Source organism: Neovison vison, chromosome 4 (assembly GCF_020171115.1).
Source record: "Neovison vison isolate M4711 chromosome 4, ASM_NN_V1, whole genome shotgun sequence".
Taxonomy (NCBI): Eukaryota; Metazoa; Chordata; class Mammalia; order Carnivora; family Mustelidae; genus Neogale; species Neogale vison.
Window position 1 is genome coordinate 72,036,065 of NC_058094.1, and position 21,235 is coordinate 72,057,299.

General features: G+C 40.1%; 1 protein-coding gene across 2 annotated transcripts in view; it reads right to left on the bottom strand.

The window, feature by feature from the left end:
• NKAIN3 (sodium/potassium transporting ATPase interacting 3) overlaps positions 1-21,235 on the bottom strand; it is a 140,788-nt gene that overhangs the window by 24,273 nt on the left and 95,280 nt on the right. For both annotated transcript variants that reach the window (XM_044245539.1, XM_044245538.1), the window contains exon 2: positions 14,440-14,500. In XM_044245539.1, the coding sequence (XP_044101474.1) occupies positions 14,440-14,500 (61 nt within the window). The remainder of the gene's footprint in view (positions 1-14,439; positions 14,501-21,235) is intronic.

Below are 21,235 nucleotides of genomic sequence, written 5' to 3' on the forward strand. Positions count from 1 at the left end.
GTCCTAAGAATTTGTCTAAACAGGGAATCTGGTTGGCTCAGGGGATTAAGCCTCTGCCTTTAGCTCAGATCATGATCTCAGGGTCCTGGGACTGGGTCCTGGGATCGGGTCCGGGATCGGGTCCCACATTGGGCTCTCTGCTCAGCAGGGAGCCTGCTTTCCCCTCTCTCTCTGCCTGCCTCTCTGCCAACTTGTGATCTCTGTCTGCCAAATAAATAAATAAAATCTTAAAAAAAAAAAAGAATTTTTGGGGGTGCCTGGGTGGCTCAGTGGGTTAAGCCGCTGCCTTCGGCTCAGGTCATGATCTCAGGGTCCTGGGATCGAGTCCCACATCAGGCTCTCTGCTCAGCAAGGAGCCTGCTTCCCTTCCTCTCTCTCTGCCTGCCTCTCTGCCAACTTGTGATCTCTGTCTGTCAAATAAATAAATAAAATATTAAAAAAAAAAGAATTTGTCTAAACAGTTATAATTTTTTCCCTAAATAATTTTTCTTAGTTATCCAGTTTTCCCCCAATATATTTTTATCATTTTCATTTGAATCCGGTCAATCAAGTCACAAATACCTGTTGACTTTGAAGTCTGTCTGTAATTCCTTTTATTATCTTCTTCTATAATTCTGGACATTTCCCCTTGAATACTATTATTTATTTAGTGGCCTCTATTATTGCTTTTAGTTCTCCTTGTCCTAGGACAATCTCTATCCAAAAAAAAAAAAAAAGTGCCATTTCCTCTGAGATCTTTTTTTGCAAGTCCTTTCCTCTTTCTGTTCAAAGAAAATTGAATCAGATCCTATTCTTCCCAGGATTAAACCCATTTATTGACCCTACATCATCTAGCAGAACATCCCAACTAGTGTGACCTGAGTAGGTATGGATGTGATAAGATATCAATTCCCTCATTCCCCGGTGTGCATGTGTGTGAGTGTGTGTGTGTGTGTGTGTGTGTGTGTTTAGCCTGGGGTAGCAAGCCCTCTGGACCAGTCATTTCTTGCTGGGAGAAAAGTGATTTATTTACCACAGAGTGGCCTAGAAGTATTAGCTTTCTCTATGAGTGCTGAAATATGAAATAGGTTCAGAATCACTGGTGTAAGACAGAATTCAAGGTCCCTCAAAGCTGACCCCCACCATTCACCTGGTGAACTGAACATAACCAATTACTCATCACATTTTGTGTAATGCAGGTTTTCCTTAGGCCTTCTTGACTATTTTATGGTTTTCCCAAGCCTTTTTGACATATCTTGCCCAGTATTTAAGATGTATTTTCTTTGTTTCCTTCCTCGTGATGCAATATTCTTCATTTAAGACCATGTTCACGTGCTCTGAGTAGCCATGCTTGGTGTTTTGAGACCCAATTAGCTTCTGCTTACTTTTTCTGTACATGTGATTTACTTTAAAGAGATTATCTGCATTTGGCTGTTCTGTAATTATTTACATGTTTGGCTCACTTATTAGAACATAAAATCTCTTGGGAAAGGGACCAAGTCTTATTCATCTATGTACTCTTGTGGCCTAACACACAGAAGTCTTTCAATAACTGTTTCTTGAAGAAATGAATCAATAAAGAGTTAGCTATTTAACCTTGATTAAGCTTTAAAATTAAACAATAATGTGCTGAGTCTGGACTATAAATACTTCTGGATCTTAACAGGTCAGTGAGCATGCAACAAGAAGAGATATGAGAGAATTGCAGAATCCAATTAAAGGTATTTAAATATCTACAAAAATTGATAACTTACCTAGAATATAGAATGAACACAGAATTCTATCAGGTTATCACCTGATAGGCTGGAAGAAGTACGTGGATGTCAGTACATGGAGAGGTACACGAATGTCTATGAAGTCGCACGGAAAGACGTTAAAATGTTTTAAAGAATTAGCATGTATAAAACCAACCAAAAAAAACCTCTTCATATGAGCAAAGTCTTCTGCATACTGAAATCTAATGTCATCCAAGTCCTGGTATTGTGGGCTGCTAAACTAATCATATTTGAAGGGTATGGAATAAGATCTCCTCTTGTTCTACCAACTATTAGAAAAAACAACAACAACCCATAAATCCATTAGTGGAATTTAGGTTCTGCTTGCCAGCTGAAAATCCCTCAGCAGTTAGCAAGCTCAAATGTTTGCGATGCTTATTTATGGGAGAAATGCATTTCTAACACTAGGAATTGACTACAGAGGGAGAAAGGAAGCCAATTCTGCAGTTTTAAAACTCTTTTATGAAGTACATATTAGGATTTTGTAATCACTGGGACAATCTGTGTTTACTTGGTAGGTACAGTCTTTGTGATTCTTAACAGAGTCAGACAGATTATGTTAGCTCTGGCAGATTCACCCTAGAAAATCAATTCAAATTTTGAATTGGGTAATTAATCTTACACCTGTGATTTTAAGTTGAAAGAAATGGGAAAACTTCATTAGATTTGTGTTATAATTAAGAAAATTTGAGAGTCAATAGATGTATAGGCTTATTTTATTAGATTTATTAGATTTGTTGGGGTAGTTTAAAAACTAGTGAGTGTTTTGTTTATCAGGGTGAATTTTTGAAGGGCTTCAGAAGAAGGATAATTATAATGAATTCATGAATGCAGGTTAAATGTTTAAAGGGCTTTCGTTTAAACTGTAAATGGAACAGATTATTTAAAGAAATTTAGACTACTGAATTTAAGTAGATCATATAGTGATTGAAAGTTCAATGGAAGATTATTTAACCTTACACACGAATGAAATTCTCATACATCCTACAATATGGATAAACCTTGAAAACATTATGGCAAATGAAATAAATCAGACACAAAAAGACAAATACTATAAGATTCCATCTATATGAGGTACCTAGAATAGGTAAATACACAGAGACGGAAAGTAAATAGATACACACAGAGAGACAGAATAGAGGTTACCAGAGGCTGGGGGGAGAGGGAGATAAGGAATCATTATTTATAGGGACAGAGCTTCTCTTGATATGATGAAAAAGTTCTGGAAGTGGATATTGGGGATAGTCATAGAACATTATGAATGTATTTACTGCCACTTAATTATACTCATAAATATGTTCAAATGGTTAATTTTGTATTATGTATATTCTACGACTATAGAGAGAAAAAAAATTCCCCCCAAAAGTCATTATTAAAATTTACTAGATTTTATAAATGGAATAGTAAACGTTCTAGGTAGCATCTACAGTTTAGAAAACACCAGGTTTTTAGAAACGTTGTTGCTTTAAGGATTTTATTTATTTATTTGTCAGAGAGAGAGAGGGAGACAGCACACAAGCAGGGGGAGCAGCAGGCAGAGGGAGAAGTAGACTCCCCAAAGCAGACTCCCTGCTGAGCAGTACTCAATCCCAGCACCCCAGGATCATGACCTGAGCCAAAGACAGATGCTTAACTGACTGAGCCACCCAGGCATCCCCAAAATGTTGTCACTTTAATAAATTGCACAGTGATTTTAAACCCTGAATCGATATAGATAGAATTTCCTGTACAGAAAATCTTCCCTTGTGGCCATCAGAAAACGCACAGTGACGAAGTCCTAAAGAAACTTTGGACTTCACCTGTTTTCTTGCATCTTTGCTATCTCAGAAGGAAAATATAATATAAAATATAAAAGTATGAGCCTTGGCTTTAACTTCAGGACCAATAACTAAAAGTCTTTGTTTTCCTTAAATAAGAAAAAAAAAAAACCAGACTTAATTTACTTTCCCAAATAAACATGTAGCTGAATAAACAGAAAATGGGGCATTTATAGAACAAAGGAAAAGAAAACAAAACCGAAGTCCAAGCCGTGTGTTCTTTTGTCCCCCTACATGTAAAAAAATGGTATGCTTTTCATCATTTTTCCTGTAATCTTCCCACTCAACAAGGGTTTAAAACTAGGTTCCCCTGATGTAATCTGCCTTTTAATTCACTAGTCTTGTCATAGTGGGCCGGCCAGGGGAGTCCAGATAGCCTTTTATTTTATTTATTTTATTTTATTTTTTAATTTTTATTTATTTTTTTTTCCAATTTATTTATTTTCAGATAAACAGTATTCCAGATAGCTTTTTGACCTTTGAAAGCAGCCGATATGAAACTAGTCCCGGAGTCAAGCCTTTGGTTTGGTTGGAAGCCTCTTCCCAGAAGGGAGTCCCTCTGCACTTGCTCCTCCTTCTGCCCCTTCCTTTTTATACTTTAGGTCTCAGCTTTGGAACCATGTCCTCCATGAGACCTTTCTGGGCACACAGGAGGCACTGGCATTTTGTGGAATACTTGGAATGTTCCAACCCCCCATCGGTGGTAGAACTTTTGCCTACTTCTTCAGGGTCTCCAAGCCTGGGAGACCCTTTCCCTGACCATGCCCTCTGGGCTGCTTCTCAGAGCCTCATGCCTCAAAGGAATTCATCACCCTCTTCTCAATTTGTGTGGTCAACTCTCTTCCTCCAAGCAATGACCCTGACCCGTGTCCCTTCAATACTGTAGCTGCACCATTTTAAACACGTGGCCTCCAAAGAGTATGTGCTTGCCTGTATCTAACAGGTAGAAAGGGGAGGAGTATGGAGAACCATATGTAGAAGTTGTCTAGGGGCCAGGCCTAGAAGGGGGCATATCCCTTCTGCTCACTTTCCATGAACTAGAATTCAACCTCATGGGACCCCTGACTATAGGAAGGTGGAAAATGCAGTCCAGCTATGTGCCAGGAAAAGAAACAAATGAGTCTAGTGAGTAGCTGGCCAGTCTTTGGCACAAGTGTGTACGTAGGTATAACAAAATTTGTGAAGGTGGTACTCAATCAGTAAGGGCTGGGAAATATTACAAGCTTTTCAGTTGGTTGAACTACATGTGGCAAAGAAAGTGGTTCTCTTGATTATTAAGTCTAATCTAGAGTTTCTGTTCTTACAATCAAAGAGAGAGAGAGCAAGTGCAAATAAGAGAGAGACAGAGAAGGAGAAAGAGAGTTTGAGAAAAAGAGAGATAGAGAGAGAGAGTGCTCCTGTTTCCTTCTATGGGAAAAAAAATGTGGACATAACTAAAAGCCTGGTTAGGTACAATTTAGAATTAATTTACTTTGCACTGCACACAACTCAGGAGAAGAAACAAATTCTCTTACTGCTCTCCTACTTTGTTTTCATGCTGGCATCCAAGTTATAGGAATACTCCCAAATACCTCACTTAGTTTCCAGTCCCAAATATTGTTCCCAGAAGGAACACTAAATTCCTTTTTTCTTAGTCAATAAAGTACTTAGTAAAAGCACATGAAGATGAGTGTTCCTTACGTGCCCTTTATTGTTGGTTCCTTGTATGACATTTCTTTAAAGGAATTATAAAATCAGATTTCCATTAAATATTTGGTCCAAGAATGTAGCTCTTGAGAATATTATGTGCCATTTTGTTATCTAAAAGGGATAAACATCTGTTTTATTGTTTGGTTTTACTTTAAAATGCTTCTTTGTATTGTCTGATCTTACTTAAAATGCTTCAGAGTAACAGTGGGAATATAAGCTATTTACTAAGGATGGCAAGTTAACGTTTTAAGGACTTAGTGATAAGTCATCCCTCCCAAACTAGGCAGGGTAAGTAGTACTAACTCAAAATTTTTTACCGGCATAACAAACAAAATTTGTTACCTGTGCCTGCATCAGAAATCTGCTTAATGTGCCTATGGATATTAGAAGTAATCTTTTTAAAAGATTTTATTTATTTATTTGACAGAGAGCAGGACAGAGAGTGAGAGAAAGCACAAGCAAGGGGAGCAGCAGAGGGAGAGGGAGAAGCAGGAGCCCCACTGAGCACGGAGCCCGAAGCAGGGCTCTGTTCCAGAACCCTGGGATCATGATCTGAGCAGAAGACAGACACTCAACCTACTGAGCCACCCAGGTGCCCCTAAAAGTAATTTTTAATTGGTAGGATAAGTGCTGTTCAAGAGATGGAATTGCCTGGCAGAACTCCAGAGATGGGAGAGCCAGAAGAGAAAATTTTCAAGGAGGGAGCAGTCAGCAGTGACCAAAGTCATCAATTATAATGAAGGTGGATGAGATCTAAGTGAATTTGACAATTAAGAGGTCATTGCCGGCCTCTGAGTGAGCATTTTCAGTAATAATGTAGAACAGAAGGCCTGGCAGCAGCAGCCTGACAGTGAGGAGGAGGTGAGAGAGTGAGCACCGTGAGTCTGGACTACTTTGTGGAAAACTCTGAACATGGAGGGAAGAAGCACGAGGGATGGGAAAGCTCTCTGTCCAGGTGTGGGGGATGGAGGAGTCAGGGTAATAACTGTTTTTTTTGTTTTTTAATTTTGTGACCTTATTCATAAGCTAAGGAAAAAGATCCATCAAGAGGAAGAAACTGGGCAGGGAGAGGGGAGGAAAAAGAGAGAGTTATAGATGAGGGGGGTGGGGAGAATGAGAGAGTGAGAGAGGAAGAAAGAGAGAGAGAGAGAGAGGGAGAGAGGGAGAGAGAGAGAGAAGGAATAATTAATGGAAAGAGTGCCTGACTATGTGGGAGGGAATGAAGCCCTCTTTTTCTGTCACGAAGAAAATAATCGTGGGTAAATATAGACAGTCCTGATGTGAGAGACTCCAGGAATTTCTACGGACTCCTGCCTACTTGGCTTCCATTTTCTTTGTGACAGAATCTTAGTGGTAGAGTCTTGGGGCCGAGAGTGTGGGGCAGAGGAGGACAAGGGTGGTGGGAATCACCTCACCTCTCTGGGGTCCACTTCCTCCTCCCTGAAGTGAGGATAGGGAACTCAAAGACTGTAGTTTTAAGGGAAGTTAAGAAAGCGCTGACTGAGAATGAGTGAGAGGCGTACTCACGGGGGACATGGTGAAGATGCACCAGGGACAGTGGGTGTGGCCATGTTGTTCTCTGCAGCATCGGGATTGCTTAGGAACAGATGGAACAAAGAGAGATCAATGTATTCCCTGAGAAGTGCTGGGGTGAGGATACTGAATTTAGAATTAAAATGGAGACTGGAAGTCCTGTCAGAAAGCTCTCTGTTGCTCTTCCCCCAGGCTCCTAAATTTTCCAACTAATAATCCAGAATAAAACCAATGCATAGGATCCATATATAATTTTTATAGCCCATTTTTCCCCCCTCACTGTGCACTTAGGGTGCCAGGAGGGTGTTGTTTTTTTTTGTTTGTTTGTTTGTTTTTCTTCTGACTCTGCTCCTCCATAATCACACCTGGTTCCCAAATCCCTCATCTTCCATCCCATGCCATCTGGATGGCAGATCCCACATTCTTCCTTCTTGACCTAAGGGCAGGCCACACACCGTAGGCCGCTGGGTAACGGTGAGCACCAGGAAGCTCCAGCCTGTCCGGAGCAGGCCTGTAGAGAGTTGTGATTGTGCCTCCCTGAGCGTGACAGGCATTTGTGTAGAGGGCTTGCTCTAAGGGGCGTCACACTCCATCGACTATCAGTCTGAGGCAGAGAGATCAGGATGTTTTCAACAGCTACTGGTGTTTACCATTTGTAAACGAATGTAAAAAATGTGATGCATTTGATTGTGCCTTGAGATAACACCCAGCTCGGACATCTTCCACAGAGCCGCAGTGTTAGAGCCCAGAGGGCCTTTGGGATCTCCTCGGAGGTGATTCGAGTAGTTGAGGTAAAAAGAGCTAGATACTGGCAGTATTAGGACCGCCTTCATTTAATTTCCACCATCCCATTTCAGGTAGAAACACAGCACATTAACACCTACGCTGGGGTAGTAGGTGTTCTTTGCTTACTGGTATCAACTTTCGGACAAGCAGCCGATGAAAATCTCCAGGGAATAGAAGTACTCAAACCAATTTATACCTTACTGTGAATTAATGAGTTGGTTTTTTTTTTCCCTGTCATGAAGGGAATGGGTAATTTCAATTCTTGTAAGGTGGGAGGAAAGAGATACGAAAGATAACATAAAGACCTGGGGGTGTGTACAACAAAATAAATGTATGACAAACACACGCTCGTTTCCTATGATGTTCCAGATATTGAACCAGGTCCTGGGATCCTAGGGTAAGTAAGACACCATCCCCGGCTACAAGTAGGAGATGCAGTTAATTAAAACGTAACTTGAGCACAGATTCAGAGATAGGCTTAGGGTGTACTGAGGCATGGAGAAGAAGGTATCCCTGGGAAGAATGTTAAAAAACGTGTGTGTGTGTGTGTGTGTGTGTAGGGGGGCGCCTGAGTGGTGCAGCTGGTTGAACATCTGACTCTCAGTTTCGGCTCAGGTCGTGGTCTCAGGGTTGTGAGATCGAGCCCCACACTGGGCTCTGAGTTGAGTGGGCAGTCTGCTTGAGTTTCTGTCTCCCCCTGCCCCTCCCCAGTACTCTCTCTCTGGCTCAAATATATCTTTAAAAACGAACAAACATGTGGGGCTGTTGGTTACTTGAAGAGAGGTGACAATGTCTCATTTGGTGACTGACTGCTTGGGGGAGGTGAAGAAGCATGAAGGAGTTCGCCCAAGTTTCTAGCTTGTGGCAGGAGTGTCATTCACACGCGTGGAAACAGAGATTAGGGAAGGAAACGCTTTCTCCCTCATCTCTGCCACTGGAAACCCCAAACATCCTCTGAGTCCATTTATTCATACTTACTCATTCAACACTCATTATCTATTGTACAGGGTGTCCGTTATGTCAGGAAATGGGCTGGTCCTGGGGACATCATGATGGAAAAATTCCAGTTATGTTAAATGTCTCCAAGGAAGAGGTGCAATGTAAGCGTCTCACAATAGATCATGGGTGCCCTCACCCAGCCTGGGAAGAGTGAGAGAAAGTGGCTAAATTTTGGGAGAGACAATTAAGCGGAGATGAGCAGGATGTATGCAGGTTAGTGAGTCAACAGAGGGAAGAGGTCTCTCTGAAAGAGTTTGGTGGATTGAGGAAACAGATGCGGCTGGAGGTGAGGAGATTAGAGAAGATGGCTGTGGACTGTCCCCAGTTAGGCTGACTCAGACGAGTCCTGGTTCAGTGAAATGGGCAACTGTAGACTCTACTTCATGGTGAGTTTAGCACTGACTTTGGAGCTGGTTCTAGTAAAAGGGCTTCTCTCTCTGGTCCCTGTGGAGAGTTCCTACTTGATTGACTGGTTTGGGTATTTGGGCATTTATGATATTCTTTTTGAGAGGAAAATTTCCTTCCTTCCTTTCTTCCTTCCTTTTCTTTTTTTCTTTCTCTTTATTGAGGTATAATTGACTAATAAAATTGTGATATATTTGAAGTTTAATACATGGTGATTTGATGTATACATACACTAGGAAAGGATTCTCACTGTTGAGTTAATTAACGCATTCTCACTGTTGAGTTAATTAACGCATCCATTATGGAGAGAGACTGTTGTGATAACCTACCCGAGGACTGGAAGTCTGTCTCTGAACCACAGCACTGTAGCTGGGATCCTATTCTGTGCTGCCTGACCTTTCCCTGTGTGGTGCAGGGTGAGGTCACCACCCTGCTGGGTCCAACTTCTGGATAGTGAATCTCTTCCCTCGGCCAGATTTTGTAACTGAATTCATTCTGTGAGTGCATCTACCTTCCAGGTCCCTGTTCCCTCTGTGATATCTTGTCCATGAACTGACAAACCCAAGCTCTTGCTCTGATGTGGTCTAGTAGAAGTTTAATCCATTTCCCTGAATCTTGACCTTCAAAATTACTAAAACTCATCCAATTTTATTAAAGAGATGCAGGAATGCCATTTGCCAAACATAAATATTTGTACGTGCATCAGGCATCTCACTCAGTTCTTAAATGTAAGGCAGTATCATTTCATTAAATTTGAGAATCTTGGGGTTTTGAAATCCATTTTTTAAAAATGAGTTGCTAGCCCAAGAGAATTTAGCCCTATAAATTCAGCAATCATTTCTTTATCGCTATGTGCAAGGCCTTTTCTAGGCTCTAGGATTAAATCAGGAACAAAATAAAGATCCTGACCTCACCAATGATCTATTCTGGTAGGAAGATTAGCTAGTAATTCTGTAGCTATTTGATAAAGACTTCTCATCAAATTAGGGGAGATGCTTCAGGCTCTAAGACTAAACTGTGGTGAGGTTAGTTGGGTGCAACCCCACTGTGTAGTTACCCAAAGAAATTATCCTCTCTGCGAATCAGTAGATTCTCGATGGCTTATTGAACAAATGTTCTGACTCATTTGAAACATTGGCTGTGACTAAAGGATCACACCGGCATTTTTGTTTCTGACTGAGCAAATTCTCCTGTCCCTCCACTTCAAATGCCTGTGTGTTGCAAAGCTCATGAGACAATGGACAGTTTTCTATTCTGAGGATCCTCCATCCCCGGCTGATTTCTCTCCTTCCCTTGGTGCCCCACTTTTGGGTCACTCTCCTTCCCTAAGGCTTCTCCAAACATTACAGAGCCAGGAAGGGATACGGGGAAGTTAACATCCAAACCACCCAATTGTCCTCCCATTAACTGCTTTGGTAAATTCTTAGGAGGAGATAAGGGTTGTGAAAATAAATGAAGGAAATCTCCGTTAAAATGGAATCGGGCTCCATGCTCAGCAGGGAGTCTGCTTCAGACTTTCTCTCCCTCCGTGCTGCCCCACCAACCCCTCTCTCAAAATAAAGAAATCAATAGATCTTTAAATTGGAACAGGGAAACGCTGAAGGGGCACTTCTCACGCGTGTACCAGGCTGTGGAATCAGCAGGAAGAAGGAAGGTAAGAATTATCTTGACAAGGGAAGACATTTTTCACATAGGAATTTCATCTTCCATTTTTAAGAAAAAGAAGGAAGATCCCTCCCTGTTCCAGCAATGCACTAACCACACTTAAACTAATGAGGAACGCCGCAACTTTGTACAATTTCTTGTTCTTCTCCAGCCAACTTTTGTTTAAAATATCCTTCCCTATTTCCTCCTACAACCCAATAACAGCCGACTTTCCCTTTGTCTCTTGGGACTTGCCTGTGGTTCCCCATCATTTGCTTGTCCCAAATTACGATTCCTCTGCTGTTACCAAAGAAATGAATTTTGCTGATGACTATTTTATTTTTAAGGTAGACAGGGTTATTTATTTCCAAGTCACATCACTGCTATGGTAATATCATCTTATACTCTTAAAAGGAATTTATGGGCAGAGAGGAAAATACATGAACACCAGCCTGCAGGAAGCCTCAAGGACAGTAGAGTATGGAATATTTTTCCAAGAGTCATGCTTCCTTCCAATGAGAAGTTCCCCAAAAGTGTATTAGCAAGGGTCAAATAGTGGCATAAAGAGTCATTTCGAGAATTTCAATGTAAATTATCAAACCTGCATCTGGGGGGGGATTTATTTCCTTCTCAAAAACTAACTCTTAGGATTGTCAATATACTTTTCTGTGACTATTCAACGTATGCAACCCAGACTGGCTTTGTGAGACCAAACCGATGTCCCAGGTGCAATTTACAAACTGGTATCAGAAGCAGTCATGCTCACAACAGATCCTCGGTAGAAGAAGTAGTATTTATATACGTTAATACTATTTTTCAACATCTTTTGCCTTGCCTACACACTTCCCTGAATTAAAAACATTCTTTTTCGTAAGTGTGACAAGATAGTAACAAGCCTACAAGTTCATTTTCAGCAGCAGATGATTCACAAACAAGACGTCGACAGGTTTTTGTGATTACAGATTCCAAATACCCTGGTCTCACAAAAGTGTTCGTAGAGATTGATAGATATTAAAAAAAGAAATAAAAATGAAACAAGAGCTATAAATAGGTTTCTTTGTTGGAATGAGTGATGGGAAGTTCTGACCCCATCGAACAGCATCCTTCCCTGTTTGAGCTTTTTATTTCATTGTCTTTGACCTGCAATCCGAGTCTTTAGAAGAGATATAGTTAGCAGAAGAGGCCAAAAGGTAAGTAAAAAGATGGGTGCCTGGAAATAAATGTTTCCTCAAGCATTTATTACCCTTCAGACATGTCCATCAGCTGAAATGTTAGTCCCATAGAACCACTTAGGCGGTGCAGAGGAGAGAGTGGGTAGCTGTTATTAATTTTTAAGGCTGGCAGACAGCTTTCAGTCCAAGAACAAGGCTTAACTTTGCATTCTGAATAATGCAGAGATTTTCATTAGTTAGAATAGGAATCGAAATGATAAATGATACATTGTCTGCCAAAATACTGTGACATTACATTATATATTTGCAGTTACCTTTCAGAATTGGCTTTCCAGAAGTATACTTAGGCAAATTGGAAAGCTACCAGTACTGCTTTCTCACTGTAGGTTTACATTTTGAAAAAAAACAATCAAAATACACCTCTTTTTGACTCTGGGTCGGTAATGTCACATCCAAAGGGTGGTTCATTATTGCACCTGAAAGCTAAGTGTTGGCACAGATTGGACTGGTCTATGAGATCATTGCAATTGGTTTCCAGACATTTCTCTTTGCTCACATCTGCCTTCTGAAGACTCTGGGACAATTTAATTACAACTGCACTTTGATTTCGACTTCTTTCAATAAAAAATGTAAAATTACACTCACTTGAGAACTATTAGACTAAAAGGTTTGTGATTGCTTTCTCCCTGTCGTCTTCCTTCCAGTAGATCATCATGTCAAGTCAGTGTAGGGCATATTTATTTTGTCTTGCGCGCCCACCCACACTTTTTCTGGCTCTATGTTTTGTTTGAATTGATGGTAACACGACTACTATATCCAGATGTCGCCTGGTAACTTAATGCATGGCCCTCCTAACAAACACTGGAATTAAACCATTAAGAGCATGGGCTTCCAGCAGCTGCTTGAATGCCAGTTTGAGGAGCATTCTAATAGCTGATTCAGAGATTTCTACAGAAAAATGTAAGCTAATTAAAGACATCAAAGTCAACGGCACTATAATATCTGCCAGTAGCAATACAATCCATAGCCACCGACATTATTACTTTGAAAGAAGACTGACAGAAGGTCAAAATAAATCCTTTACCCAGTGTAGATGAGCCTTTTCTTTTGCATGTCATTTTGGATTTCCAAGGTTTGCTTAAAATCACAAGCCTCAAGGAAAAGTCCTGTATATATTTATTCTAATGGAGAAAACATTATTGATGAATCTGCCTCTTCTCGCACAATACAGTAATCTGGAGAATGAGAGCCTCTGAGTTCAGTGAGGAGAACAAGAAACAGGCACTTTTGGTACTGATTCAAACTTACTTTATAAGGGATTCAGTTGGGATTTATCAGGCAGTGTTTTTGTTTTTGTTTTTGAAGTGTTTATTCTAATAATTTCCTTTAGGTCTCATGTTTTTGGAGATACAGCCTGTCTCAGCTGTAGGTTGGAAACCTGCTGCTGATTTTCTGTGGGTTAACTCTGTCAGATTGGAAAGCTACTAATGGAACTCCTGAAAATATACGTTCTGACGTTAACCTCAGAGTGGGAAGTGCTGTCATTACAACAGCACTTCTGAAATGTCAAAAACTTTCTGGTTCATCTAGTATTTAAAAAAAAAATACCCCTAAGCCAGTGTAAAAGATAGAATGCAGTATGTTCACACATTTTCACTACCTGAGAATTTAATCTCAGGGTCCCATATTTCTTCCAGTTGGTTAAATAAATCCTCACATGGATTCCAGCTCATGTACTGTGACTGCATCTATTTGGTGGGAAGCATTCATCAGACCCCTTTGGAGTTATGCTCTAGAAAGAGGTCACCATGGCTAGCAGGACACTCATCCTTGTTTTTTTTAAAAGGTCAACTTTATAACCCAGACAGTAACTGCAATGATATAACTGAACCTTTGAGATAGGTGGGTGTGATTTGTTTATCTAATAATGACTTATTTTTTACAAATAAAGTAAAATTTTCCTTGGTATCACATGAGCTCGTAACAGTTGCACCGAAATGTGCCTTATGCATCAGCGGGCTTTTGGCATATGTTGCTAAACCTCTGCCCAGGTCATGTCAGGTCCTCTCTGTCTTTTATTTCATTGGTAGTATTCTGCTGAAACATGAATACTTAGCTTTTTAGCATCCTATTAGTTATTTTATGGCATTTCTTTAAAAAAATTTTTTTTACATCTCACCTTGAAGGTTGTCATTTTTAGTTTTGTGGAGTATTTTATACAATTTGCATTGCTAGAATTCTTGCTGTGATGTACTGTATTGATGTTATTGTTATTAGTCAGATGTCAAAATTCTCCGGTAGCATACCTAAGATGGATCATGGATAAAATAATCCCCAATTTTCTATTCCACGTTACATTTAGATCTTTGGAGAGAAGTTACTAAGACATGGTATGACAACAATCTGTAGATCTCCACGACTCTGGGCAGCTACACATACAGCGGGGATTGAGAGTTTCAAACCTTAGTGCCACCTTCTTTGTGAGCAGTTCTGTTTGCAAACGTTTGATTGTGACTTTACTGGGCTTCATTCAGTCATTTTAAATTCCAGCTGTGAAAGCTTTCATAGTCCTCCAATGATTCACTTTAGAAGCTATAGCTTACCCAAAATAAACCCACAAGTAGCTAGAATAGTACTTACAGGTGTCCTCTTCTTCCATGAAAATACTGATCACATAACAGGCATACACAAAACCAACCAACTGCAAAAGAGAAAAAAAAAAAACTTTAAGAATCAATGTCAAATATCCAGAACTGAAGAGCCTATATAATCCAATAAAATAAAGATAAAGAGTATATAGTAATGATGTCTGTGAATCTTAATAGGAAAAAAATCTTGTTTTTAAAAAATAGCTGTGATTTTATTTTATTTTTAAAAGATTTTATTTATTTATTTGACAGAGAGAGAGAGAACAAGCAGGCAGAGAGGCAGGAAGAGAAAGGGGAAAAGCAGGCTCCCCACTGAGCAGAGAGTCCGATTCGGGGCTCCATCCCAGGACTCTGAGATCATGATCTGAGCTGAAGGCAGAGGCTTAACCCACTGAGGCATCCAGGTGCCCCCAAAATAGCTGTGATTTTAAAGAGCTTTTCTATTACTGCTTAGCTGCAATAACTTTCTAAAACAGTACACAGGAATGGGAAATATTTTCTAGATATTTGACTTAGCTTTTGACTTGGGATTTCCAGTTCTCATACTTTTAAAGTGACCTCAAATTATTCAGAACATCTATTTTTAAGTTTGGACTATTTAGAGAACAATTTGTAGTAGCACTCATTATTACTACAACTATTTTAATATCTAGTAGCCATTTATTTATTTATTTATTTACTATTTACTAGACAATTTTATGGCTATAAAAGGAATCAAAATATGTTAATTGTAAATTAAATACCAATCATCTACTTAATTATTTGAAATGCTCTGAGACTATAAATTCTATTTAAATACTAAATTGTTTTGTTAATTATACCATAAGAAAATGCATTAACTTTGAGGTCATTAATCATACAATGACATTGAAGAGATAATTTGTACTTTGGCTACTAGTGGTTAAATAAATGCAGGTGCCAAAGTGTAGGCTTTCTACCTTTTCATGTTGTTTTCTGTACTTATCATACTGAGAAGGCAGTTCTTACTTTGTGGAGCTGGAGACATTGCAGTTCCTGGAGGACAGAATTATGAATCCATCTTGTCGAGTCTAAAATTACTCTTGAGTACTTTGATAACAAATACATACCTAATTAGTGGCCATACAGTCTGTGTTCTTACTTCTCTCTCTTGTTGAAGTCTATCCCCACCGCCCCCTTATAAAATAACATTCGGAAAGGAAATGTTTCCGATAGTCCCTGTGTCAAAGACTGAAGTTCTCAATACAGAGAACAATCTAGCTAGGGTTTGTGACCAGCCTGCAGATGAAGAACCTGAATCTGGAATTCACCTCCAGACTCTCTACACAGGGCAGGCTCAGGTGCTAGTTCTTCTTCACTTGCTGAGGTGGATTTCATCTCACTCTTTCAGGAAAATGCAGAGGGACTGGTGAGCTAAGAGGGCTAGAACTGTAGGTGTTGGAACCAAGGAAGAGACGACCAAAGAGCATATGTTGCTGGTTGATGGTCCCTTCACCAGCGAGACTCTTGGAATGTTGCTTCTCCAGCTTGTTCATCACCTCACAGAAATTGTGGTTGAGTTTGTTCATTTCCCTGTAGAAGATGTCCCTCAACTTAGAAATGTTTTGGAAGATGGTCACAAGCTATATTATATATTATATTATATTATAATATTATATTATATTTATTATACTATGTTATACTATATTATATTATAAAGAATAGGCAGCTCCTTTAGTGGTTCCTGGTTCAGACTGCAACAACTGCAGTTAGCTTTTTTTTTTTTTTTAAGATTTTATTTATTTATTTGACAGAGAGAGATCACAGGTAGGCAGAGAGGCAGGCAAAGAGAGAGAAAGGGAAGCAGGCTCCCTGCTGAGCAGAGAGCCCAGTACAGGACTCGATCCCAGGACCCTGAGATCACGATATGAGCTGAAGGCAGAGGCTTAACCCACTGAGCCACCCAGGCGCCCTGCAGTTAGCTTTAAACACAGTCTGGGCTTTGATGAGCTCTTCTTCAGCCTGGCCACACTGCCCTCCTCTTTCTTCTTGCATAATGCATCACTTCCAGGTGGTGCTGGGCACGGTCTCCGTCCATGAGTTTCCAATCCACTTAGCAATTCTTTTCTTCATCTCGCTGAATGGAACTACATAGTTTTCCATGATTCTCAAAGCCTGGTCAGTTCATTTCTCTTCGTAGTTTTCCTAAACGAGGTCATTATTCCCTGCAGTGGTCATGGGGTTCTCATGACTGTCCCACTCACTGCTGTTGATCTCCTGTAGGCTTTCTGAAGTTCCCTTTGAACTTTCATCACCACTTCCACTGCACTCAGGATGTTCTTCAGGTCCTTATATAACTTGTGGTCTCCTGTTAATTACTGGTTTATTAGAAAAGGATATAATTCAGGAATAGCTAGGTGAAAGCAATGCATGGGGCAAGGTGTGGGGGAAAAGTGCAGAGCTCGCATGCTCTCTTGAGTGCACCACAAACCCCTAAGTGTTCACCAACCTGGACGCTTCCACAGATGTTCTTTTATAGAGATAAAAGAGAGCACCTGAATTATTCTCCTGAATAATTTTTTAAGAAAAAAATTTTTTTACTTAATTCTTATTGTCTTATATTTCTTCCTTGTAGTTTTAGTGCTATGAGTTATATCAAAAATACCAGGTAAACTGTATTTTCTGGAAAGATTTATTGTCTGTGTACTGAAGAGAAGTGGCCAGTATATTTACTTCTTTTCCAAATGAGTCTTTTGACTGATGGAAAGTAAGATAGGGGTCTTAATTATAGCTACAGCTCACTATCTTTCCTCATTCAGTGAAGTTTTAGTTACTGATGAAACAGGAGACACCCGGTTTTAAAAGAACAGATAAATGTATAGCAACAGAAAATTTGTCAAATTCAGTTATTCACTAATGGAGCTTAATAATATCTTGATAGATGACAAGAAAGGAATTTTGGCTAGGTAATTGAAATATACAGTACCATTAGCTGGAAGCAGTAAGATAAAGACATGCCACACTAAAAATATTAGCTCATTCTCTGGGCCTTCAAACAGAAATTGCCAGCCTTAATCTCAATGTTACAACAAATGAATTAATTAACATATATTCTTTTACTTTTGCTTTATTGATGGGCACACTAATAAAATATTTATTCCAAAAATTACTCTTGCTATCATGATTAACCAAACTGCTGCTTAATTAATAATGTTATTCTCATGAGAACCTGTCTAGACATCATGTTAATCACCAATTTGTTGATGGCTGACTGTTGTATAGTTCTTGGTTTCCCAGAATATGAGTTGAAATAGTCCCTGTGGCTTTCTGCTTATCTCCAAGAAATGGAATAACGTGCATTCTTGCCAACAGCAAAGACACATAAAGTAAATAATACCAGGATAGTCCCGATTATGTCTGCTTTTAATACGGTTTTGAAGGAGTCAGTAATTTTAAAGACACTTCTCTCTCACTAAAGCCATTCATTCTCTATAGTTAGAACATTTAAATGATTTTCTCCAAGTACTGCGAATTCTGACTGCATAGATCCCATCTTTTTTGACATAGTAAATGAATGCAAATGACATTAAGACTAGATTCCAACACCACTTCTTGTGTAAGAGACTGAGTCGTTTTTGCAAGTAGGATTTGTCTATGAGATTGATTTGTTTTGGCCTGCAGGCCTTACATAAGGGTTGGCAGGATTTGGTTTCACACATGTAGAAATTAGGATGAGAGCCACTGGCTGTGTGTCCTGCTAGTTGTGGATCTTCGTTAAGAATGAATCAGAGAAATGAGTCGTCTCTAGAAGTATGACTGTCTTAAGGGATCACTTTCAGATGCAGCAGATGGATGAAAAATCTCATCTAAGGAACTCAGAAGAGCTTGTACAGGCCCTGGCTTAGGGTGAACGAATCGGTGGATTTGAGGGAAGCTAAAAGGATCCTTGATCAAAAATAACTTCCCAACTACCTTCCTAAATTTCTCAGCATTCACATCAACATTTAAGCATTAAAGTTTAAGAGATTCCTTAAGGAATGCCAGAAGTTTCTCTACACAGTACCAGGCTCTAAAATGTTCTTTGTTAGTCAATTTTTCCTCAAATCCAAAATAATTCTGTAAAGGTCTTGGCCAAAGCCATCCATAGGAGGAGGGAGAAACATTTCTGTCAAACACTTCATTCTGTGTAGAGCTTTATCCTTATGAAAGTCATAAACTTGAACATTTGCGAGTAAACCCTTCTATATGTCATTTATTTGGGTTAAAGTGTTAAACTTATAAAAGGAAGCATAAGTACTTAATATTAAGAACTGTGCAGCATTTGGGATTGACTCTATAAGCTAGCAAGTTAGCCTGTTACTGTTTCATGGATGCTGGGTCAGAGACAAAGGACTTTATTACTCAGAGCTCAGCAGCCAGCATCAACTTTATATCTCTGAGGCGTTCTCCTTGGGCCTTGATGGACCCCTGCACATATAATGGGTTCCGTTACAGGAGAGGAGCGTTGAGCTACTTTTACAGCAAAGGGAAGCAAGCCTACTCCTTGTTGGGGTAGGATGGGGGAGCAGTGACCTCATCCCTAAAGGTTGTTTGCTGAAAACACAATCCTGAGAAACTGATCAGGTAGACTGATTATAAATGTGGGAGTTGTCAATGTATCTATAGATGGTATTTAAAGCTATATCACAATAAGAAAATGAGTAAAGTTAGAGAAACGGGTTAAAGGATGAAGTTCTGGAACATTTTGACATTTAGGGTTTGGGGAGAAACCAAGAATCCGTAAAGAGACTGAACAGTCTTGACCTTTTCAGTGACTTAAGAATTCAGTACAATGACATAAGAAAGCAAGGGTGGGGTGCCTGGGTGACTCAGTTAAGCGTCCAATTCTTGATTTTGGCTCAGGTCATGATCTCATGGTCAGGAGATTGAGCCCTGCATTGGGCTCCACACTGGATGTGAAGTCTACTTAAGATTCTGTCTCTTTCCCTCTCCCTCTGCCCCCCCCACCCCCAAAACCAAGGGCAATCAACCATGCCAAAGGTCTCTGGTAGGTTAAGGACAGTGAACAGTGAGCCTTGACCAGTAGACTGGTAGTGTGGAGCACATGGATGACCTTGATGGGAGTTGTTCAGGTGGAAAATGGGGCAAAAGTGTGACCAGAGTGGGTTCAAGAGAAAATAGGATGTCAACAATTCTTTCAAGGAGTTTTGGAAAAGGAGAATAGAGAAAGGAATAGTAGCTGGAAAAAGATGTAAGGTCAATGTAGTTTTTTTGTTCATTTGTCTTAGCTTTCGTTTAGTGTTTTTAGTTTGTTTGGTTTTGTTTTTGTTTGTTTTTAAAGAGGGACATTAATACAGCACGTTTGTTTTCCAAGAGGAATACGTTTTTCTTTAAATCATGATTCACAATTTGGGGTAACAGAAAACAAAGATTATTTGTCTATGCAAGCACACATCACTTTTACCTGCTTCCAAGCCCTCTATAGTCCTGCCTCAACTTGGCTTTCAAGGCTTATTCCCCACTATTCTCTGGCATGAGCTGTGCTCCAGCCCCCAGGCATATCCCATTCTTCGCTTGCTCACACCCCCCTAACCCAGCCTCACATGTCTGCTGGCACAGACACTCTCAACCTTTAAGCCCTGTTGTAAACGTCACTTTCTTTGATCTCTCCCATGAATACACCTCTAGTCTGAACCTTCTCAGTACTTTGTTTTTGTATCTCTAATGGCAGTTCCCAGTATCACTTTGTGTCAGAGCTATGCATCCATTTGTTCTCTTCCCAGTAGGTTTTCGAAGGCAGGACTCCTCTGGGAGCTGATGCCAAGTCCACATCCCCAGAGTCCTGCCCTGGTTCCTTCAGGGAGAAGATCTACTCCTTCTACTTCTTTGGCACATCCTCGGGTACTTTCATGGAGGCCCGTTTTATCGATTTGCATGTTTGTCTCAACTGCCAGGCTCTTTCAACGTGAGAACTTTTTCTCAACTTAACTTCGCTTGACTAAGTTCTGAAACTTAGTATTTTGCCTCGTACAAAGAAGGTACTTTTTAAATGGTTTTGAGCAAGGCAATGATGGGAGGCATGGATGTCAAAGCAAAGTATGGGAAGGAAACCAGTATGGCTAGAATGAAGGAGATGAATTTCAGAATTCCAGCACATTAGCAGCCCTGGACTTTCCACACCAGTTACCCTGTCACTCAGCTGACGTAAAACCAGCTCTGCCTGTGTGCATCAGCACCTGTTATCCTGGTTTGATAGGTTCCATAGATTTTTCTGCTTTGCTGTGATAATTTCTGGGTCATGTAATAAACACAAGAACAAGCCAATGATTGTACCATCTTGGGAAGATGGATGGAACATAAACATGTAGAAAGAAATGGGATATTAAGCTCTTTTCACTGATGGCTTAACTCTTGGTTGGGTTTATATGAAACCAAACAGTTCAAGTATATTGAAGGTAGCTAATGTGTTCCCAAATGCACACTACTTCCTTCAATGAAGAAAGGAGAAATAATACAATGGAGTAAGAATTTTTCAGCCACCTGATTGAAGTGATACAAGGGTTGTCATGATGGATGGTAATGCTTCAACTCTCACAGCAAGCCTGACTTCAGCGTGCCCTGGAGGTATGTCAGAGTCCAGACACACAACACGGGGTTGTTTCCTAGTCGGGTGTAGTAGAGAATCTTCTGACTTTCTCTTCTAGAAGGGGTAGGGGTTCAGCTCTGTGCCATGGCTCACCCTGAGTTTTGGACTGGACAGCAGGCATATCCTTCCTTCCTAGGGAGTGATCAAAGAAACCCTGGGACTGAAGAACAGGCAGCTGGTGGAC